Source organism: Schistocerca piceifrons, chromosome 3 (assembly GCF_021461385.2).
Source record: "Schistocerca piceifrons isolate TAMUIC-IGC-003096 chromosome 3, iqSchPice1.1, whole genome shotgun sequence".
Lineage (NCBI taxonomy): Eukaryota > Metazoa > Arthropoda > Insecta > Orthoptera > Acrididae > Schistocerca > Schistocerca piceifrons.
Window position 1 is genome coordinate 849,815,398 of NC_060140.1, and position 18,541 is coordinate 849,833,938.

Here is an 18,541-nt window from a genome sequence, read left to right on the forward strand (position 1 = left end):
AAGTTAAAACAGTGTATCTCAAATACACTGCAAAAGAAATTTGTCAGATACATATCTACTGTAGCAGTCGCTCATTATTTTGGAAACTACATATCCTAACTGTTCCCTCCATATACATTTATGAAATTATAATCTGCCTGCACAGCAGATGCAAATTCTTTGAAGAGAATAATTTTAACCACACATATAAAAAATAAAAATAATTTTATGCTATCCACACCCAAGTTGAAATTATATGCCTGGACTCCACGATGTATGGAGATGACAATATATAACAAGCTAATGGACAAAAACACATTTAATATGAAACCATAGATTTTAAAAACAATGCTACAGCAGATTCTGTTGTAGAAATGCTGCTATTCAATAGACCAATTCATAGAGGATGAAACCAAACATTTGAGCAAGAGGTAATTAAACGTTCGATTTTATTGTATGTATGAGGGTTGGAACTTAAATAGTGGTAACTACTTATTCCCAACTGATACAAAAGAGTTACATGTTTGCACCTGTTACTGTCCTTCAAAGTAGTCACCAGCATTGGGTAGTACCCATTGCCAGCGGTGTGGAAGGCGTAGTATACCGTTAGCAAAGCCTGTTCCGTTGATGGTGCGAATGGAGCAGTCTACTGACTATCGAATCTCTGGAACAGTTCCAAAGCGAATGACACGAAGTGGTTCCTTCATCTTTGGAGTCAAAACAAAGTCACAAGGACTTCAGTCCGGGGAGTATGGTGGATGGTACAGTACTTCGGTTGATGGGACTGGGAAGTACTGTACCATCCACACCATACTCACCATCAACAGAACAGCCTCTGCTAACAGTATACTACTCCTTGCACATCACAGGCAATGGGTTCTACACAACGCTGGTGACTACCTTGAAGAATAGTAACAGGTGCAAACATGTAACTCTTTTGTATCAGTTGTGAATAAATGATGATAATGAGCTACCATACTCCAAGGAGAATAGGGAACGATGCGGGTGACCTGCACCGCCGACTAGGCGAGGTCCTAGCGAAGGTGGTTTGCCATTGCCTTCCTCCGACCGTAATGGGGATGCATGATGATGATGATGATGATGATGATGAAGACAACACAACAACACCCTGACATCTCGAGGCAGGGAAAATCCCTGACCCCGACGGGAATCGAACCCAGGACTCCGTGCACAGGAAGCGAGAACGCTACTGCTAGACCACGAGCTGCGGACTGCGAGCTATGAATAAATAGTTGCCACTATTTAAGTTCCAACCCTCGTATATAACAAAATTATAATTATTGACGTGCCTCCTATACCTGAATCAAATTACTTACATTATGTATATTATGATACCAATAAACCACAATTCAGAATTTAATGTGATAGCCCTAGCGTATCTGGAAGAAATCAAGACACAGTGTGGCTCTATATGGCTTATTTACTCTTGTATTGGAACAAGAAGAAAATATTGTGGGCTGGCACAGAAATGATGTTCACACAGTGATATATTAAAAAAAAAGCTTTATTTGTATGAGTTTTTAAAATAAATAATGTGTGTTTCATTGAAGCAGATAACAATTTATTGGTTACAGAAATTCGTTTGAAGTTGGTAAAGATCTGTAAGGAACATGCTTCCTAATTTTCAAGCCTCAAAATGGGCAACTGAATTCAGACATGGCCATACCCTTCCTGATGCTGGTTCATGAATTGGATGTGTTCTAGTGATTACAAGTGTTAGAAATAGCCAGTGCTATAGATATATTGGATCTGACCCATTCTGACATCTGGAGATTGCTTTTAAATGTAAAGTGTCTTGAGGTTACGGCAGCTGGAGGCATATATAGAACATGACAAAAAAGTGAAGCCCCCAGAAGAGGAGGAGGAAACGAAATTAAGCTTCACAGCCTGAAAGGGTATGTGATGTTTTCCTGTGATAACAAATTTGAGTGAGATTTACCTAGAACTTGGCAACATCACCCTGTTAAGTGGGCTTATATTGCCATCACCTCTGCCCTGGGTGCGTGCACTGATTCAGCTAGGAAGGGTATCACAAACTTACTCTAGCCCCTTCTGAGGCAAGCTGGCCTGCAGCCATTGTAACTGGTTCTTGATATACTGGATACTGGCACTGGGATGGAACTGATATCCCACACACATTCCATCAGGGACAGATCTAGGGATCTTACTGCCACAGGAGTTCCTCAGCGTCGTGCAGCCAGTTCATGGAGATGTGCCATGCACGGATAAGCGTTGTACTGTTAAAAAATGATGCCATGATACTTCCATGTGAGTGGTAGCACTTGCAATACAGAATGTCTGTAATGTATCATTTTGCTGGCAGAGCTCCCTCAGTCCCTAGCAGCTGTGACCTGGAGTCATACCTGATGGCCTCCACACAATGACTCCAGGAGTAACAACACAGTGCCTCTTCAAAACATCAGAAGAACGTGACCTCTCCCCAGTTCACCTGGCTGCCACTGTACTCACCAGTGATAGTCATCTGGGATAGCACAGAACTGATACTCGTTGCTGATCACAATGTGATTCTGTTCATCAGCAGTTCGTGCTTCCCAGTAATGGCACCACTCTAAATGCAGCTGTTCTGTGTTGTGGTGTGTATGGCAGTCTGCATATGGGATGGTAATTCCACAGTCTGGCATAAATCTGAGTGCCATTGTCTGTAGATCTCGTGGAGGAACAGAGCAAGCCAAGTTTTGCAAGGTCTCTCTGGAATCCATCTTCATTTTTATAGAAGAGGTTTTGTTCTCCAGAAATGTCATAAGTCTTGAGCGTAAGACATGTTCCATAGTTCTATTGCATAACAAAAAAACAATCAATTTTTGACAATATAATTTAATTTTACAGGTAAAAAAAATCTACTCGCCAAGCAGTGGACAGGAGCACGTGCGCGCTTGCACGCACACACACACACACACACACACACACACACACACACACACACACACAAAAAGAACAGGAGAGGTTTAGTAAAAGGGGTACAGCTCGGGAAAGTCACTCAGATCCATGAGTCGTGGGAGACTTGATCCCAAGTATTCTAAGTGATATCTCAGTTGATGACATATGTCTGAGACAAAGTGGGAGTCTGGATGTCTTCTGTATATTTTGCAGAACAAAGTAATACTTAGATACTATCCCTTATACTCACTTTATACAGGGTGGTTTTGTTGCACTTAGTGTTCCAAGTGCTGTAGTGTGGACTGTATACATCGCAGGATGCTGAAACGTTGTAGGTACATCCATTAATCGGCCCAGTCATGGAATATGCTAAAAAAAATAATATTTCCACGTTCTGCCACCAGGGAAAATATGGTGCTGTAAGCACTCAGAATGTGAAATGTGTCCAGTTTTGATGTCAGAATGCTGTTCATCACTTGGTGAAGCATATTGATTTCTTTTGTGACATGACTGTTGGTGAAGGGTTAAGAAGGTTTGAAGTTTTCGTTATGGAACACGATAGCTATTGAGAAGAAAGACCGTGCACTGCTGGTAAAGTTGTTTTGTCAGAGCATCTACATCTACATCTACATTGATACTCCGCAAGCCACCCAACGGTGTGTGGCGGAGGGCACTTTACGTGCCACTGTCATTACCTCCCTTTCCTGTTCCAGTCGCGTATGGTTCGCGGGAAGAACGACTGTCTGAAAGCCTCCATGCGCGCTCTAATCTCTCTAATTTTACATTCGTGATCTCCTCGGGAATATCACTGGCAGAAATAGCCCCATATCTATAAATGGGCTGAAGAATATGATAAGAAATTACGTGGCCGTTGATGATGAAATTGATGTAGCTATAGCCGAAGATACAGCACATGCTTGAATTCTGCAGCCAGTACTCAGGCAGTGTCATGGGAATTCTCTCTCCTCTGGTCAGTAGTTCAAAAGATTTTGCTGTGCATTCTACACTGTATCCCTAAAAGATTCATAAGGTACAACAAATGAAGCTCCAAGATAGGCTACAATGCTGTGACTTTGCCCCTTGTTTTTTTGCAAATATGGAAATGGGTGACACATGGCCGGAGGATATTCTTTGGACAGATGATGCACATTTTACTCTATATGATGCCTTGAATATCCAAGACTGTCACATATGGGGTTCTGCTCTGCCACATGTTGTGCAGGGACATTCACTGCACCCAGCTTATGTGACTGTGTTGTGTGGTTTCACAAGATCATTCATTCTCGGTCTGTTTTTCTTCAAGGAGACAATACCTCATAGGCCTGTTGCATGTACTGTGACCTTTGCACATTATAAAGACCTCCTTGTGCAACATGTGATTCCAACTTTCCAAGAGTGCAGCTGTGTCCACACCACTATTTTTGTGCAAAATGAGGAAACGCCACATGTTCACTTGCCAGGTGAAAGATTTGCATCAAGAAACCTTCGGTAATGACCGCATCATCTCTAGGCAGTTTAAAGATGTGTGGCCTTCCATATCCCCCAACCTAAATCCATGTGACTTCCGGTTGTGGTGATATATGAAAGATTGTGTCTATCAGGATATTAATGAACATACTTGAGATGCAATGTATACAGCCCACGCTGCAGGACTTGAAATGCCTTCAGTTTGATTATAACCACCCTGTACATAATACAATGATCCCATTAGCAAAGAAATAAAGGATGATGCATGGGTGAGATTTGAATATACCATTGCTGTTGATCAGCTGCATTTCAGCTAGTGTGCTAGCCCACTAAACTATTAAGACATTATTAATGATGGCAAGACCTGTACGTAACCTCGAGTGCCTCTTCAAATTCATAATTCTAGTAGTTCTCTTGCATGCTCATAGTATATGTTGTTCATGCAAAGTGAAGAAGTTTTTCAGTACTCATGTGCAGCTATAAATAATGGTCAGTTTTCAGAATGATACTAGTCCCCTTGAGAAGTGATTGACTTATGGTTAGTTGGCCACACATCAAGATTTTAGCAGTGGCTAATTATCTTGCCCTGTCAAGAGTATATTTCAGAAAAGTTGGCTCACTGTACAAAAAACTTGTCACCCTTGGGAGACGTAATGCTAACACTGCCTCTAGCCTTTGATAACTGCCTCTGTTTGGGGAGTAGGAGTGTCCACAAGTTTCTTCAAGTAGACCATATTCAACTGAAGCCAGTCTCTGATCAAATCCCATAGAACTGCCGCTGTTCACTACATTTCATCTGCTGTTCCAGATAGTCCCAGACATTTTCTATGGTATTAAGATTGGACAATTTAGTGGAACTCTCGAGGTTCGATAAGATGCCAGAGAGTTTGTCAAATGGGGACCGCACATATGCCGCCTTGTGAATGTGGCTGTTGTGATATTGTAAGACAGGAGTGTCTACTGGATACTCAACACAAAGATGTAGCAGAAAGGGCAACATTCGCTCATTGAGAATGTCAAATAAATGTCGTGATTCATATTTGGGGTAACCCTAATTAATAGGCCCACATCACAGTACAGAGAAACACTGAGGGTTACAGTTGCCTCATTGGCAGTCAGTGCACTTGATGCCTCATATAGAAGTTACGGACCTTTGAAGAAGATTGTCACTGACGAGGCTTGACACTCGCTTGACATTGTAGTCATAACCTTGTGAAAATGAGATAGCTCCTTTCCGCCTTTGTTGGTGTGTCTTAATGTTGAACCTCCTTACTGTGCAAATTCAGTACAACTGACTGAGATGTACAAATTGACTGCTTCTCTGCATTACTTATGCCTGTGGTGGTGGCGGCATCACATGATCACCTGTTACCATTTCTACACTGTCTGCAGCATTCCAAAGTGACCAGTGTGCTCTCTTAAGGGGATTAACCAATATTTTGTTCCAGTCAGCTTATAATATATTACGACTGAACAGGCCTTGAAGGACTGGATCAATCGACCGCCGTGCCATCATTGGCCCGTAGGCATCACCAGTTGTGGATATGGAGGGGCACCTTGCTGTTGTTAGATGAAATGAGACCAGAGCCACTACTTCATCTATGTCTACATGGATACTCTGCAAACCACATTTAAGTGCCTGGCAGAGGGTTCATCGAACCGCCTTTACACTAATTCTTTATTATTCCACTTTTGAAAAGTGCACGCAAAAAACAAACGCCCATATCTTGCCATGCAAGCTCTAATTTCCGTTAGTCTATTATGATGATCGTTTCTCCTTATGCAGGTCAGTGTCCATAAAATATTTTCGCATTCGGAAGAGAAAGTTGGTGATTGAAATTTTGTGAGCAGATTTCACCGCAATGAAAAGTGTCTTTGTTGATGGTGTCCATTCCAAATTGTGTATCATATCTGTGACACACTCTCCCCTCTTTCGTGATAATACAAAACATGCTCTTTGTACTTTCTCAATGTATTCTGTTATTCCTATCTGGTAAGAATCCCAGATTGTGCAGCATTATTCCAAAAGAGGATGGACATGTATAGTGAGGCAGTTTCTTTAGTAGATCCGTTACATTTTCTAAGTATTCTGCCAATAAAACACAGTTTTTGGTTTGCCTTCACTACAACATTTTCTGTGTTCTTTCCAACTGAATTTGATTGAAGTATTTTGTTGAATTTATGGACTTCAGATTAGACCAATTTATTGTGTAACAAAAGTTTAGTGGATTCTTTTTCGCACTTGTGTGGATGATCTCACACTTTTCATTATTTATGGTCAACTGCCAATTGTTGTACCACTTAGATATTTTTTCTAAACCATTTTGCAATTTGGTTTGATCTTCTGATGAGTGTAATAGATGATAAACGAGAGCATCATCTGCTAACAACCCAAGACACCTGCTCGTATTGTCTCCCAAATCAATTGTATAGATAAGGAACAGTAAAGGGCCTATAACACTACTTTGGGGAACATCAGAAATCACTTCTGTTTTACTCGATGACTTTCCGTCAGCTATTATGAACTGTGACCTCTCTGACAGGAAATCATGAATCCAGTCACATAACGGAGATGATATTCCATGAGCACGCAATTTCACTACAAACTTCTTGTGTGGTACAGTGGCAAAGGCCTTTTGGAAATCTAGAAATGCGGAATCAATTTAAAATCCATTGTCAATAACAATCAACACTTTGTGTGAGTAAAGAGCTAGTTGTGTTTAACACACAATATATGTTCCAGAATCCTGCTGCGTATCGACATTAACGGTATGACCCTGTAATTTAGTAGATTAGTCTTACTACCTTTCTTGAATATTGGTGTGGCCTGTGCAACATTCCAGTCCTTGAGTACAGATCTTTCATTGAGCGAACGGTTGTATATGATTGTTAAATATGGAGCTATTGCATTAGCATATCTGAAAGGAACCCAATTGGTATACAGTGTGGACTGGAAGACTTGCTTTTTGTAAGTGATTTACGATGCTTTGCTACTCTAAGTATATCTACTTCTGTTATTTGTGTTGGCAGCTGTTCTCGATTGAGTTCTGGAATATTTGCTTTTCTTTGGTGGAGGAATTTCTCAATCATCTAGCTCCTCTGTACGGCTCACGAGGGTTGAGTACACCCCACTTGCCGAGAGTGCTCAGCAGACCCAGATGGTCACCTGTCAGAGTGCTAGCTGAGCTCAACAGTGCTAACTTCTGTGATGTGACAGCAAGTCTGTTGGCAAATGGGGAGCTTGTAATGTATCTCCAATCTGTGTGTGCCTTGCATAGCTTCCCAGGTTGCATTGATGAGTCATATTGCTGCCAAATTAATTCTGCATCAACTCAGTTTCTTATTTTGAGAATCACCAATATGACTGATGTACCTCTTAAACATGTCATTGAAGTGGAGCAACCATTACTATGCTGTACCGTGCATTGATTATGTATGTAGCAGTCCCCTACAATAAAAAGTACATAAGTGACCGGGGACAAACATGAGTGCACTGGTGCATCAGGTTTATTATTTCAGCTGTCGTACAGAATAGGAAATGGCTGCAAAAAACATCGAATTGACAATTGTGATAAGGACTTCACATAAGAAATTGTGAACAGTTGTTATTTTAGTGTGAATAACTGCTCTTGAAATCAATTAACTGTTTGCAAATGTTGCACTGACTTTGTTTTGTTTTTCAGTGTCTCAGTTATGATTTCAAATTACTCTGAAACTATGGAGCCCCTTTAATTAAAATTGTTCTGAACTGTAATGGGAGTAATCAAATTCACCCTTAACATTTGCATTCATTGGAAAACTGGCACTCTTCCAGTACATAACCATGGATTTCTTTGCTTTACTTTCAGTGTGTTCCAATAAATGTCCCAATAAAATTGCAAAACATTTAGGGAATGTAAGCAGTGCACTTGAAGCTGACTTCTGCAAGAAAGTTGGAAAAGTTTGAGTCTGAATATAATGTTCACTGTAACTTGCTTACAATTAATTTGGAAGAATTCGATTCTGACACATAACGGGTGTGTGTCCTTCGATTCTGACACATAACGGGTGTGTGTCCTTATCCTACCACGCTGAGCAAAAGTAGAGCTGTATACCTGTTTTTGCAAAATGTTTCCAGCTAAACAGATCTTCATAATATTACATACAAACAGAATGACTGGAAGGTATTTGTCCATAAGAAGGCAAAAATTCCGTTACTGCTGATATACAAGCACATTTAAAAGCTTTGGGAGCTATTTGTTCTTTTCTTGAGAATGAGAGAGAGAGAGATAGAGAGAGAGATAGAGAGAGAGATAGAGAGAGAGATAGAGAGAGAGATAGAGAGAGAGATAGAGAGAGAGAGAGAGAGAGAGAGAGGGGAGGGGGCCGGGGTATTGGAAAGAAGGGGGAGGTCACTCTATCCCAAGGATGAGTGAGATCCACCTGTTGAGAGTACAAGAGAAAGCAGTTTCTGTTTCCTTTAGTCCTCTCGTCCAGGGCTCTGAATAACCTCCTCCACCCCCCTCCCCCCTTTGATAAAGGAACTAGTTCTTACGAAAGATAGAAATGGAAAAAACCTTTTTTCATTCACAAAAAAAATTCAGACTGGCAGAGATCGTGAATCGTCTTACTGCAAATGTTGCAGGCACCTCCTGTGAAGCCACTGTTGCAGCAGTTAGAAGCAGAGCTGTCAGATACTGAGATATCGGATATCAGCCCTGAGGATGGGGATAAGACTGCTACTGTCGAGAGAAAGGTTTGTCTACCATCCACAAACTTGCTGTTCACTTTTCTTTTACCAAGTTTTCTGACTTTTGAAGAATGTAATGCACTATCCCAATAAAATTACAAAGCTATTAATTATTGTTTGATTTGGCAAGATAATTTTTCTGACAATGCAAATCTCGCATTAACTTCTAACAACATCCCCTTTCTTCTTTCCTAAATTTAAACAGTTTTTATTGCAAATTATTTTAATGGTTTATTTAATTTTAATTTAGAATTTTTGTAAAATTCACTATCATGGAAGGATGACTAAAATTTTATGACATCAGTTTATTGTAATGTGCATATCAGTAAGTCATGTCTACTTCTTTCCAAAGTTTTCTCCCTCACATTTAACATATGATCTAGTTGTAAAGAAAACAACAAATTTTTTCCAGATATCGTCATAGTTTTCAGAATGAATATATCACTGTACAGATTAGAGTATACTTATATTGTAACTTCCTAACATCTTAAAATCACAATTTAAACTGAGAAGTTTCATAGTGTTAATGTGTCTGAGAACCCCATTAGTGATTTAAACTTCTGTTTTGAAACAATCCCCAATGCTGTGAAAAAGTTGTTCTGCACAGTATGCATTCTCAGTTGTTCAAAAGAGGTTCTGAAGTGTTTGTAGCTGAGGTACAAGCAGATTAAGTTCTCATAATTCTCAAAATGTGGAACACTTTTTAGTCATCCTTGTGTGATACTGCAGTTTAAAGTTGTTGACATATCTGTTCCACATGCCACTTTTAGAGAAATATCAATTTGAAGAAAATATTGTTTTTAAATTGTTCTAAAAATCTAATAATGCGTTATTTTTAAGCACTTATCAAAACACTTTGCACTGAAAATTTATAATCTGTACAGGCACCATCAGAACTTAATGACTATCTTTTGTAAGCTCGCTTCTTTCACCAATTTCGATATGACTGCAGCCTTGTGAGGATCTCAAATGCAGTGTAGACTTCATGAAATTAATGTGTGAAAATTTACTCACTTGAGCATGCTCATTTAATTGTATTTGGCTTGTGGTAATATCTAGATCAGATGATGCATTAGGTGGCCAGTCGAAGCACTTCAGCAATTCTTTCTTCCTGCTATTTTACTGAACAATATAGACAAAGTTTCAGTGGTTAACACTAGAACATAGGCCTGTATGTTGACCGAACACTCGGCACTATTCTTCTTGTACCGCTATCCTCAACTTCTGTAGAGAACCTCAATAGCAGCTAGTATAGAAATAGGATTTTAGTCTCTTAACTTTACAAATGAACGGACAACAGCATGCATACAAATATTCACAAGAGAGTAACTCTTTCAAAAATGGTATAGTTTTGAATTGCAAAAACTGTAGAATTTATTTTATCAAATTTTCTTGAATAGAGAAATAAAGCTGGAAAAGCACACATCACACATCACATGTCTGATATCAACAAAGAAACAGCAGATGTTCAAAATTAACCATTGTGACTGCATAATTGTTGTTTTATTGAATTAATTTCTGGTGATGGTTTAATAGCTAAATCAAGTGCAACTTTTTCTAATTTGCGTCCTCACGAACTGACTACTAATGCACATCTTGGTACACAGCTTACTATATAATACAATCTAATGCCTTAGGTCTAGTTCCAGCTGTTGGATTGGGTGTTTAGGGCACTACTGCTGCAGAGATGCAGCTACTTAAGTGATTATAATGCACTGTGTTTGCAAAATTAGTGCAGAGCTTAAATGTGGGGAGGTTTATCCATAAAACTATTTTGATACAATGATTTCTGATTATAAGTGTCTCACAGTGGTCTAGATGATGATGATGATGATTATGATGATGATGATGATGATGATGATGTAATTTCAGCTCTGACTTCTTAGAACACTATAACCTTTCAGAACTGTATATGCATTCAGTAATAATGTCTAGCACACATTATGGTCATCACATCTTGACTGAATTAAACAGGCATGTAGAAAAGGAGTTTCTTGTGAGGCAGGTATTATTCATGTTGGATGACTGTAAGTATTCTTTCCATGGTCAGGATCATAGAGATATCATTGTATCATAAGTAGGAGAGGGGGTTTAGCCGTGAACAAACATTTTTCAGTTATGTTCAAGAGAAAATTCACACCCTTGCATTATTATCCAGATCTACATTTTCAAACAGTGGAAACTCTGGGTTGAAATATCAGCACTATTAGGAGAAGGCTAGATTGCTACTCACCATAAAGGTGATCTGTTGACTTGCAGACAGGCACAGTGAAGAGACTGTTAAACATTAAAAAGGTTAGGACGGAAAAGGAGAGGAGCTGTTAAAGGAAAAGGACAGGTGGGCACCTTGGCCGAGGATGGCACGCAAAAGAGGATGCTGGAATGTGAAAAGGGGTGAGGTGATAGGACAAGGGGGTGGAAAATGTAGAGTGGTCGGTGTGGGGTCAATAGGCCATTGAAATTGAGCATGTTGTGCCATAGAGTGGTCCACTTTGCTCTTGGCCACAGTTTGGAGGTGGCCATTCATCTTGGTAGACAGCTGCGTGGTAGTCATTGTAATATAAAAAGCTGTGCAATGGTTGTGCGGAGCTGGTAAATGACATGCCTTGCCTTCAAAGGTGACCTGCCCTTCGATGGGGTAAGACAAGCCTGTGCCAGAATGGGAATAGGAATTGATGGGTGGATGAATTGGACAGATCTTGGACCTGGATCTTTCACAGGGAAGGGGCTGGGATTTGGAGTGGCATAGGGATGGAGTAGGATGTTGTGGAGCTTGGGTGGCTAACAGGCCAGCACGTTAGAAGCAGTGGGAAGTTTCTCAGGTAGGATGTCCCTCATTTTGGGGTACAATGATAGGTAATCAAAGCCCTGATGAAGGATGTGGTTCAGTTATTCCAGTTTGCAGCAATATGTTGAGGTGGGCTTGCTTGTGTGAATGTGTGTTTTCTTTGTTGAAGAAGGCTCTGCCCAAAAGCTTTCTATTGTGTAACAGTCTTTTCATTGTACCTGTCTGCAAGCGAATGAGTCATCTTTACGGTGAGTAGATATTTAAGTTTTCCACTGTTTTCAGCAATTTCATTGCTCACTCTTTCTTCCTTTCACAGGCAAGTAACCTAGTGCACAATTTTTAATGAATCCATTGGCAATGATGCATTAGTCCCATTACAAAAAAGTTCCAAATATTTATGACTGTATAAGGCTATGATTTTTGGGCAAAAGAAGTCCAAACATCAGATACTTATCACAGACATTATTCTGTTCATGTAGAGAATCCAGTAAGTCAACCGACTGTGTTGCAACTTAGCGCTGTTCAGTTTCTAAAATGAAAGAACTCTAAATGTGATGAAGTGTGAAACGACCAGCCATTTGTTTTTACTGATGAGCAGATGGGGAAAGTGGATGATTATGTTTGTTTACAGGTACCTGTCAGTCCCTGTTGCCAGAACAATTTCTCATTGTTTTGGCTAATTTCACTTACTTGTTCATCAGTTTCATGGCCAACCTCATTACATAAGACTAATTTGTTTTAATTTGTGAGCATACAGCTTTATAGAAGGTGGATCTGAAAAGCTTGATGAATGGTCTCAGAAAAGAAAGGAAACAGGAGTTAGAAACAAAATACTTTTACTGGCCCTCAAAGTAATTGCCATCACCTGCAACACACTTTTGACATCGCTTGTAAAGCTGTTGGAAATGGTCAGCAAACACATCTTGTGGCATCACTTGAAAAAGCAGGGTCACATGCTGGGTATCTGTATCATCACAGGAGATGAGACCTGGTGCTACCGGTACACTCTGGGATCGGAGTGACAATCAGTGGCATGGTATCAATCATCTTCCCCACCTTCCTCGATTAGAAGTTCGTTGTAGATTGACTCCTCGCTGTCAAAAAAAAAAGGCTGTCAAAAGTGTCTTAGTCTTGGATTTTGTGAGCCAACTGTTTTAGGGAAGTGGGGAAGATGAACACCATACCATTTACTGTCACTTGGTCCCTTGATTGTATAGGTAGAACCAGGTCTCATCTCTTGTAACAACGCAGATATACAACAACTGACCACAGTGCTGTGATTACTTCCACAAGAAGCATTTACTGTCAGTTTCTGACAGCTTTACTGCTGGTCAGAAGTGTGTTGTAGCTAATGGTGATTACTTTTAAGGCCAGTAAAAGTATTTTGTTAGTAACTTTTGTTCCCTTTCTTTTCTGAGACTTAACTTTTCAGGTGCACCTTGTAATTTGTGAACATGGAACGTCACTGGTAGACAGTATGATGACGTGACATTCTCTTCACGTACTGCATGTAAGTTGTGATGGATACCAAACATTTGAGGTTCTTTTAACAAAATTTGTATTATCGTACTGACTTCCTAACTGGTAGTCTTGTCAATTGCAAAACATGCTTTGGATGAGTACTGTAGAGAGAGAACGGCTTTCACAACCTTTCCCTTGCAGAGATGGACGTGTACTGACAAGGGGAAGGCCTCAGACACAGCCAACCAATTTGGCTTACGTTTGACAGATCACTTGTGTGCAACCAAAAATGAAAAACTTAAGACATTTTGACTCAGTAGCCCCCACTCCTTTTCCCTCGTTTTTGAGAAAATCACTCCTAAAGTTCATGACATGCAATCAACTCAAAATTGACAGGATCAATAAATAATAGAAAATTCAGTGTTTTTTGTTTATATGGGAGCCACATTTGGATATTTTCCTATAAATCGAGGAAAGAAAGTTATTTGACTGTCACTTATGTTCCTATAAGGTAAACACTGTTCAATGAAAGTGCTACTGATGTAGCAATCGAGGCTTCTGGCTGTAGAGTAGAGAATCTTTGTTCAATTGCCAGAGACCTTCAGCAGCTTTTTTTTCCATTTGCAACTCTTTACTGATCAAAATTGCTCGTAATAGGAGGGCTAATAAAGAATTTTCTATTTCTTGCTTTCTTTTTGGGTGTGCCTTATGCCAATTCAACTCTTCTGCTTTTTGTTGAGTGGTATCCTTGAATACAAAATGCTTAATAAGATAAGTAAATCAGTGAGGAATAATAATAAATTGTACAAATAAATTTCTCAGAAGGCTTGGTTTAGTAAAGCACTAAAACTTTAATCCTAGAAACTTTACAGTGGCTCTTTCAATCACGCTGTTGAAATTCCTCTCTTTCCTTTTGAACAACCAGATGGATGGTATCGTCACGAATACGTTCAAAGCAAATTTACTCATGGCACCAAGAATGTCCAATGAATGGAATCTTGTCTAAATTACATAGTTCCTTCTAAAGATTTGGTGGAAAAACAGACTTTGTTTAAATTTATATATTTATTTTTGCAGTTAATTTTGATGCATATCAAGCATACCATAACACTGTCTGAAAGATCCGTGCTGAAAAATAGTCTTCAATTATGATTGAATTGTTACTGCATCCAGATTATTGTGCAATTCCCAATGGGTTTCCAGAAGCAATCTGCAAGTCTGAAACCTCAAAACGAAATTTTTAACTCTGTGAAAGTAATAAGTATTGCATAGCTGGCACACAGGTGTGCACTTTACCAGTATTGCTTCTACTGTGCAAGTTGGTTGACCCTTATCATCTATAAACATGTTAACATAGTTAATGGTTACTGATTTGTCCACCTCAGGAATCCAGTGTCGAACAAAAGATGTTATCAGCAACATGTGGTTTTCAAATGTTTGTGACTTTATCAAACCAGATGAGGGAATGAATGACTTAAATATCTGCGCCCCCCCCCCCCCCCCCCCCACCCTTCTCGCAGCTGAAGTGTAGCAATTTGCTTACCTAGTGTCTTGTAGGTGTCGCCCTTGGTGGTTTCTTCTGTCAGTCGCAAGCTCTAATGCTTGTGCAATAAACAGTGCAGTAATAAGGTGGCAAGTGGATAGGTTTAAATGCTTAAGTTGTAAAATGTTAGGATATCAACTAATTTTGTGTTGTTTATCCAGTTGCAAAATTTGTAAAAATTTCTAGAACCAGTCTATCATTGACATTCATAACGAGATTCCCAGTCATTAAGCACCACAAAAGTCACAAAATACTTCACACAATCTGGTAATCTAAAGAGGCAACTTTAACAATGAAGTCCACCCTTATATGGAGTTGCACTTCGCAGTTCACTTGTAGCTACCTCAAAAACCAGTAATAGACTGCCTTGAATTAACACAACATTGTACAGGTATGTCATCCGAGGCAATTTTTCAACAAACTGTTCCTCCTTTGCATGAGATCAGGTTTTATACAAGGATTCATGTATTACCTCCTCGGAAACTGATCATAGACTGGCAGTGAACTATCCTAGCAGTTTGGCACCTATTTTCTCAGGGCGCACTTCTGATTGGTCCATACTTTACCTGAGTAACTATTGACAGCAACCAAAATTTATAATCATTATTTCCTGACAAATTGAGTGATACCGGAATTATTACTAATAAGTGATCAGTGCAAGTAATGTCATCAGCATAGTTGAAGGGGTATATTAGTATTTAAACAGTAAATATAAATAATAAAAAATTAACTACTTGACCCCGAGCATTGTTGTATGATTCATTTGTCATTTGTAGTCGACAACTGTTAAATTATGATGCTTACAGTGCCATCTATTGCTACATTTTGTAACTGTTTATTTTTCTTTTGCCATAAATTTTCTCCCTTCTCCCACAATATTCGGTAACAATTTGGTGTCTTTCTGACCAGTGGTGTTATTCCTACAGCGTTTTCAAAGTTTAACTTTAATTATAATCGCCCTGTATAACTGTAAGGAAATATCGACATCATTAATGGAATGATTAAACAACTAAAAATGCACATGAGGCTGTCTTACTGACAGCTGTCTCTGAGAAAATAAATGTTTAAAATCAGTAGTTTCATGCATTTTTATGATGTGTCTGTCTGTTATTGCTCTCGAAGTCCGCCCCTGGTAGCCGAGTAGTCACCACGACAGAATGTCATACCTAACGGCCCGGGTTCGATTCCCAGCTGGGTCGGAGATTTTCACCGCTCAGGGACAGGGTGTTAGGTTGTCCCTATCACAATCATTTCATTCCCATTGACACGAAAGTCACCGAAGTGGCGTCAACTCGAAAGACTTGGATCAGGCGAACGGTCTACCCTACGGGAGCACGGCATTTCCATTGCTCCCAAAAAGGCAAGATGTAATTTCCCTTCTTGCAGAAACATTTCAGGCTCTGGTTGATCCACAACCAAGTAATGTTAAAAATTATTATAGTCTTCCTTCTTTTTTTAACCTTGGGATTTTTGCTCTGTGAGAAAACGTTTTCATGGAAGTACCTTTGCAATATGGCAGTGAAGTAAAACTGTTTTTTCACCAGTGGCCGTAAGACTTAAGATAGCCCAGTGTGTCTCTGTCATGGACATAAGTACAGATACTTTGGCTGCACGTCTTGGTCATGAACCCCCCCCCCCCCCCCCCCGTCCTTTGAGAATACATGCATCATTATCGTTGTCATTGTCAGACACTCGTTTTGCGTTCGTGGAGAATACTTTTAACCATCAGATCTTCAGTTACATTTAAGTTTCTGACCAGTGTGCTTGGGTACTGTTCATATCTCCCAGAAATTCAACTTGAGATGAAATTTAATGTTGGCATACTCAGAAAGGTGGAAGTTGTCAGAATTACATCACAGGTATGCTGCTTCTCACCATCTGTTGTCATTTAAATTCTTATCTAGCAGCTACATAAATTCTTATCCACTAGTGTAAAGGTGTCACAGGCATCTGTCTCCACAGAATTCTTTGTCAATGTCTGTAACTGCATGAAAACAATATTGCTTTTATTTATAGACTGACTCCCACATGCTTTGATTTTCAAAAGCGTTCTAGCTTCTTTGAAACTGATATAATTCAGGAACATAAACAACTTTCCTAATGTGGTGGAGGATATTCTCATGGAACTGCAGACTCTTATAGTTTGTCAGAACGTGAAATATATGGTAATGAGGTCATTCTGCAAAAGTTACATAGTAAACGAGATTATGATTGATAATTTAAAAAGAAAACTTATGAGTGGAATCAACAAAACGCAAAAAGTTCATTCACTTGATGTATTCAACTTATATTGGAATGCAGATATATCTAATAGATTTTTTAGTGTTCTTATTAATGTGTTTAACACCAGTGCAGACTCAGTGTTTGATGGCTGTAATAGACAAACAGTAGAATGAGGAAAGATAATAACTCACCATATAGTGTAGACATTTAGAAGTGAGTCCTTCCTGATCTCTTTGGTTTCATTGGTGGAAGTGTCTCTCCCTTCTGCCCCCAGCTTTCATTTGGTGACAGGATAGTCACATTCTGTCACTATAGTAGGAGCATTGCCCTGGTTTGACAATAAACCGGACTGCAGTTCTCCATAGCTCTGTCATAAGACATTCCTTTAGGAATTTCTAACGTTCAAATATGCTGGTTATTTATCAGTAAAGACCTATGTCTGTACTTCACAAACCATTGTGGAGTGCATGCAGAGGCTACTTTTCTTTGTAACACTTATTAGGACTTCTTCCTGTTCCATTCACACATGCAGTGTGGGAAGAAAGACTGTGTAAATGCTACTGCGTGTGCTGTACTTAGCCATTTTGTGCAACATCACTAAGAAAAGTGTGCCCTACATGTTTTTTCTCCACCTAATTAGCCATGATAACAAGCTCAGTTCCACAGTTTTGCAATTGAAATGAATGCCATAAGCAATGAAAAATCTGCCAGTGAAGAGTTCTATGTTAAAACTGTGCACAGGCGATCATTCACAATTTTTGGTCTGGCTTCTATGACATTTCCCAAAAACAAATTTTCTGATAAATATTGTGTTTCGTGGCCTCCTTTTCAATCCAAATATAATATTAACAAGTGGAATGAGAGACGAATTTTCTAAGATTTAAGAAAGGTGCACTGATGTTTATTACATACTGCAGCCACAAGTAGCTCAGTGAATGAATGATCAGTTTTTATGAAATTAATTGTGGGTGACAACCTTTTTTTAAAGTAGCCTCAGTTATAATTTTCATTTTCATCTGGCCATTCTTTATAAGTTATGTAATTGTACCAGAGAAGGAAAGCTGCCACTCACCATATAGCGGAGATTCCAGAGTCGCGAATAGGCACAATAAAAAGATTCACACAATTAAAGCTTTCGGCACATTAAGGCCTTTGTCAGCAGTAGACACACACACACACACACACACACACACACACACACACACACACATACGGACACGGGCAACTTGGCACACACATCTGCAGTCCTCAGAGAGCTGAGACCAGACTGTGAACAGCAGCACCATTGCATGATGGGAGTGGGCAGACTGGGTGGGGGTAAAGGAGGCTGGGCAGGAAGGGAGGGATAGTTTGGTGGGAGTGGTCGGACAGTCAAGTGTTGCAGTTTAGACGGAGAGGCAGGAGAGAAGGTGCGGAGGGGTCGTGGGGGTAA

The 18,541-nt window shown here is 39.6% G+C and overlaps 1 protein-coding gene across 1 annotated transcript in view; it reads left to right on the forward strand.

Annotated features, from left to right (window-relative positions):
* Window positions 1-18,541, forward strand: part of LOC124789117 — a 209,455-nt gene that overhangs the window by 137,859 nt on the left and 53,055 nt on the right. Inside the window, exon 20 of the mRNA XM_047256405.1 lies at window positions 8,990-9,100. Within this exon, the coding sequence (XP_047112361.1) occupies window positions 8,990-9,100 (111 nt within the window). The remainder of the gene's footprint in view (window positions 1-8,989; window positions 9,101-18,541) is intronic.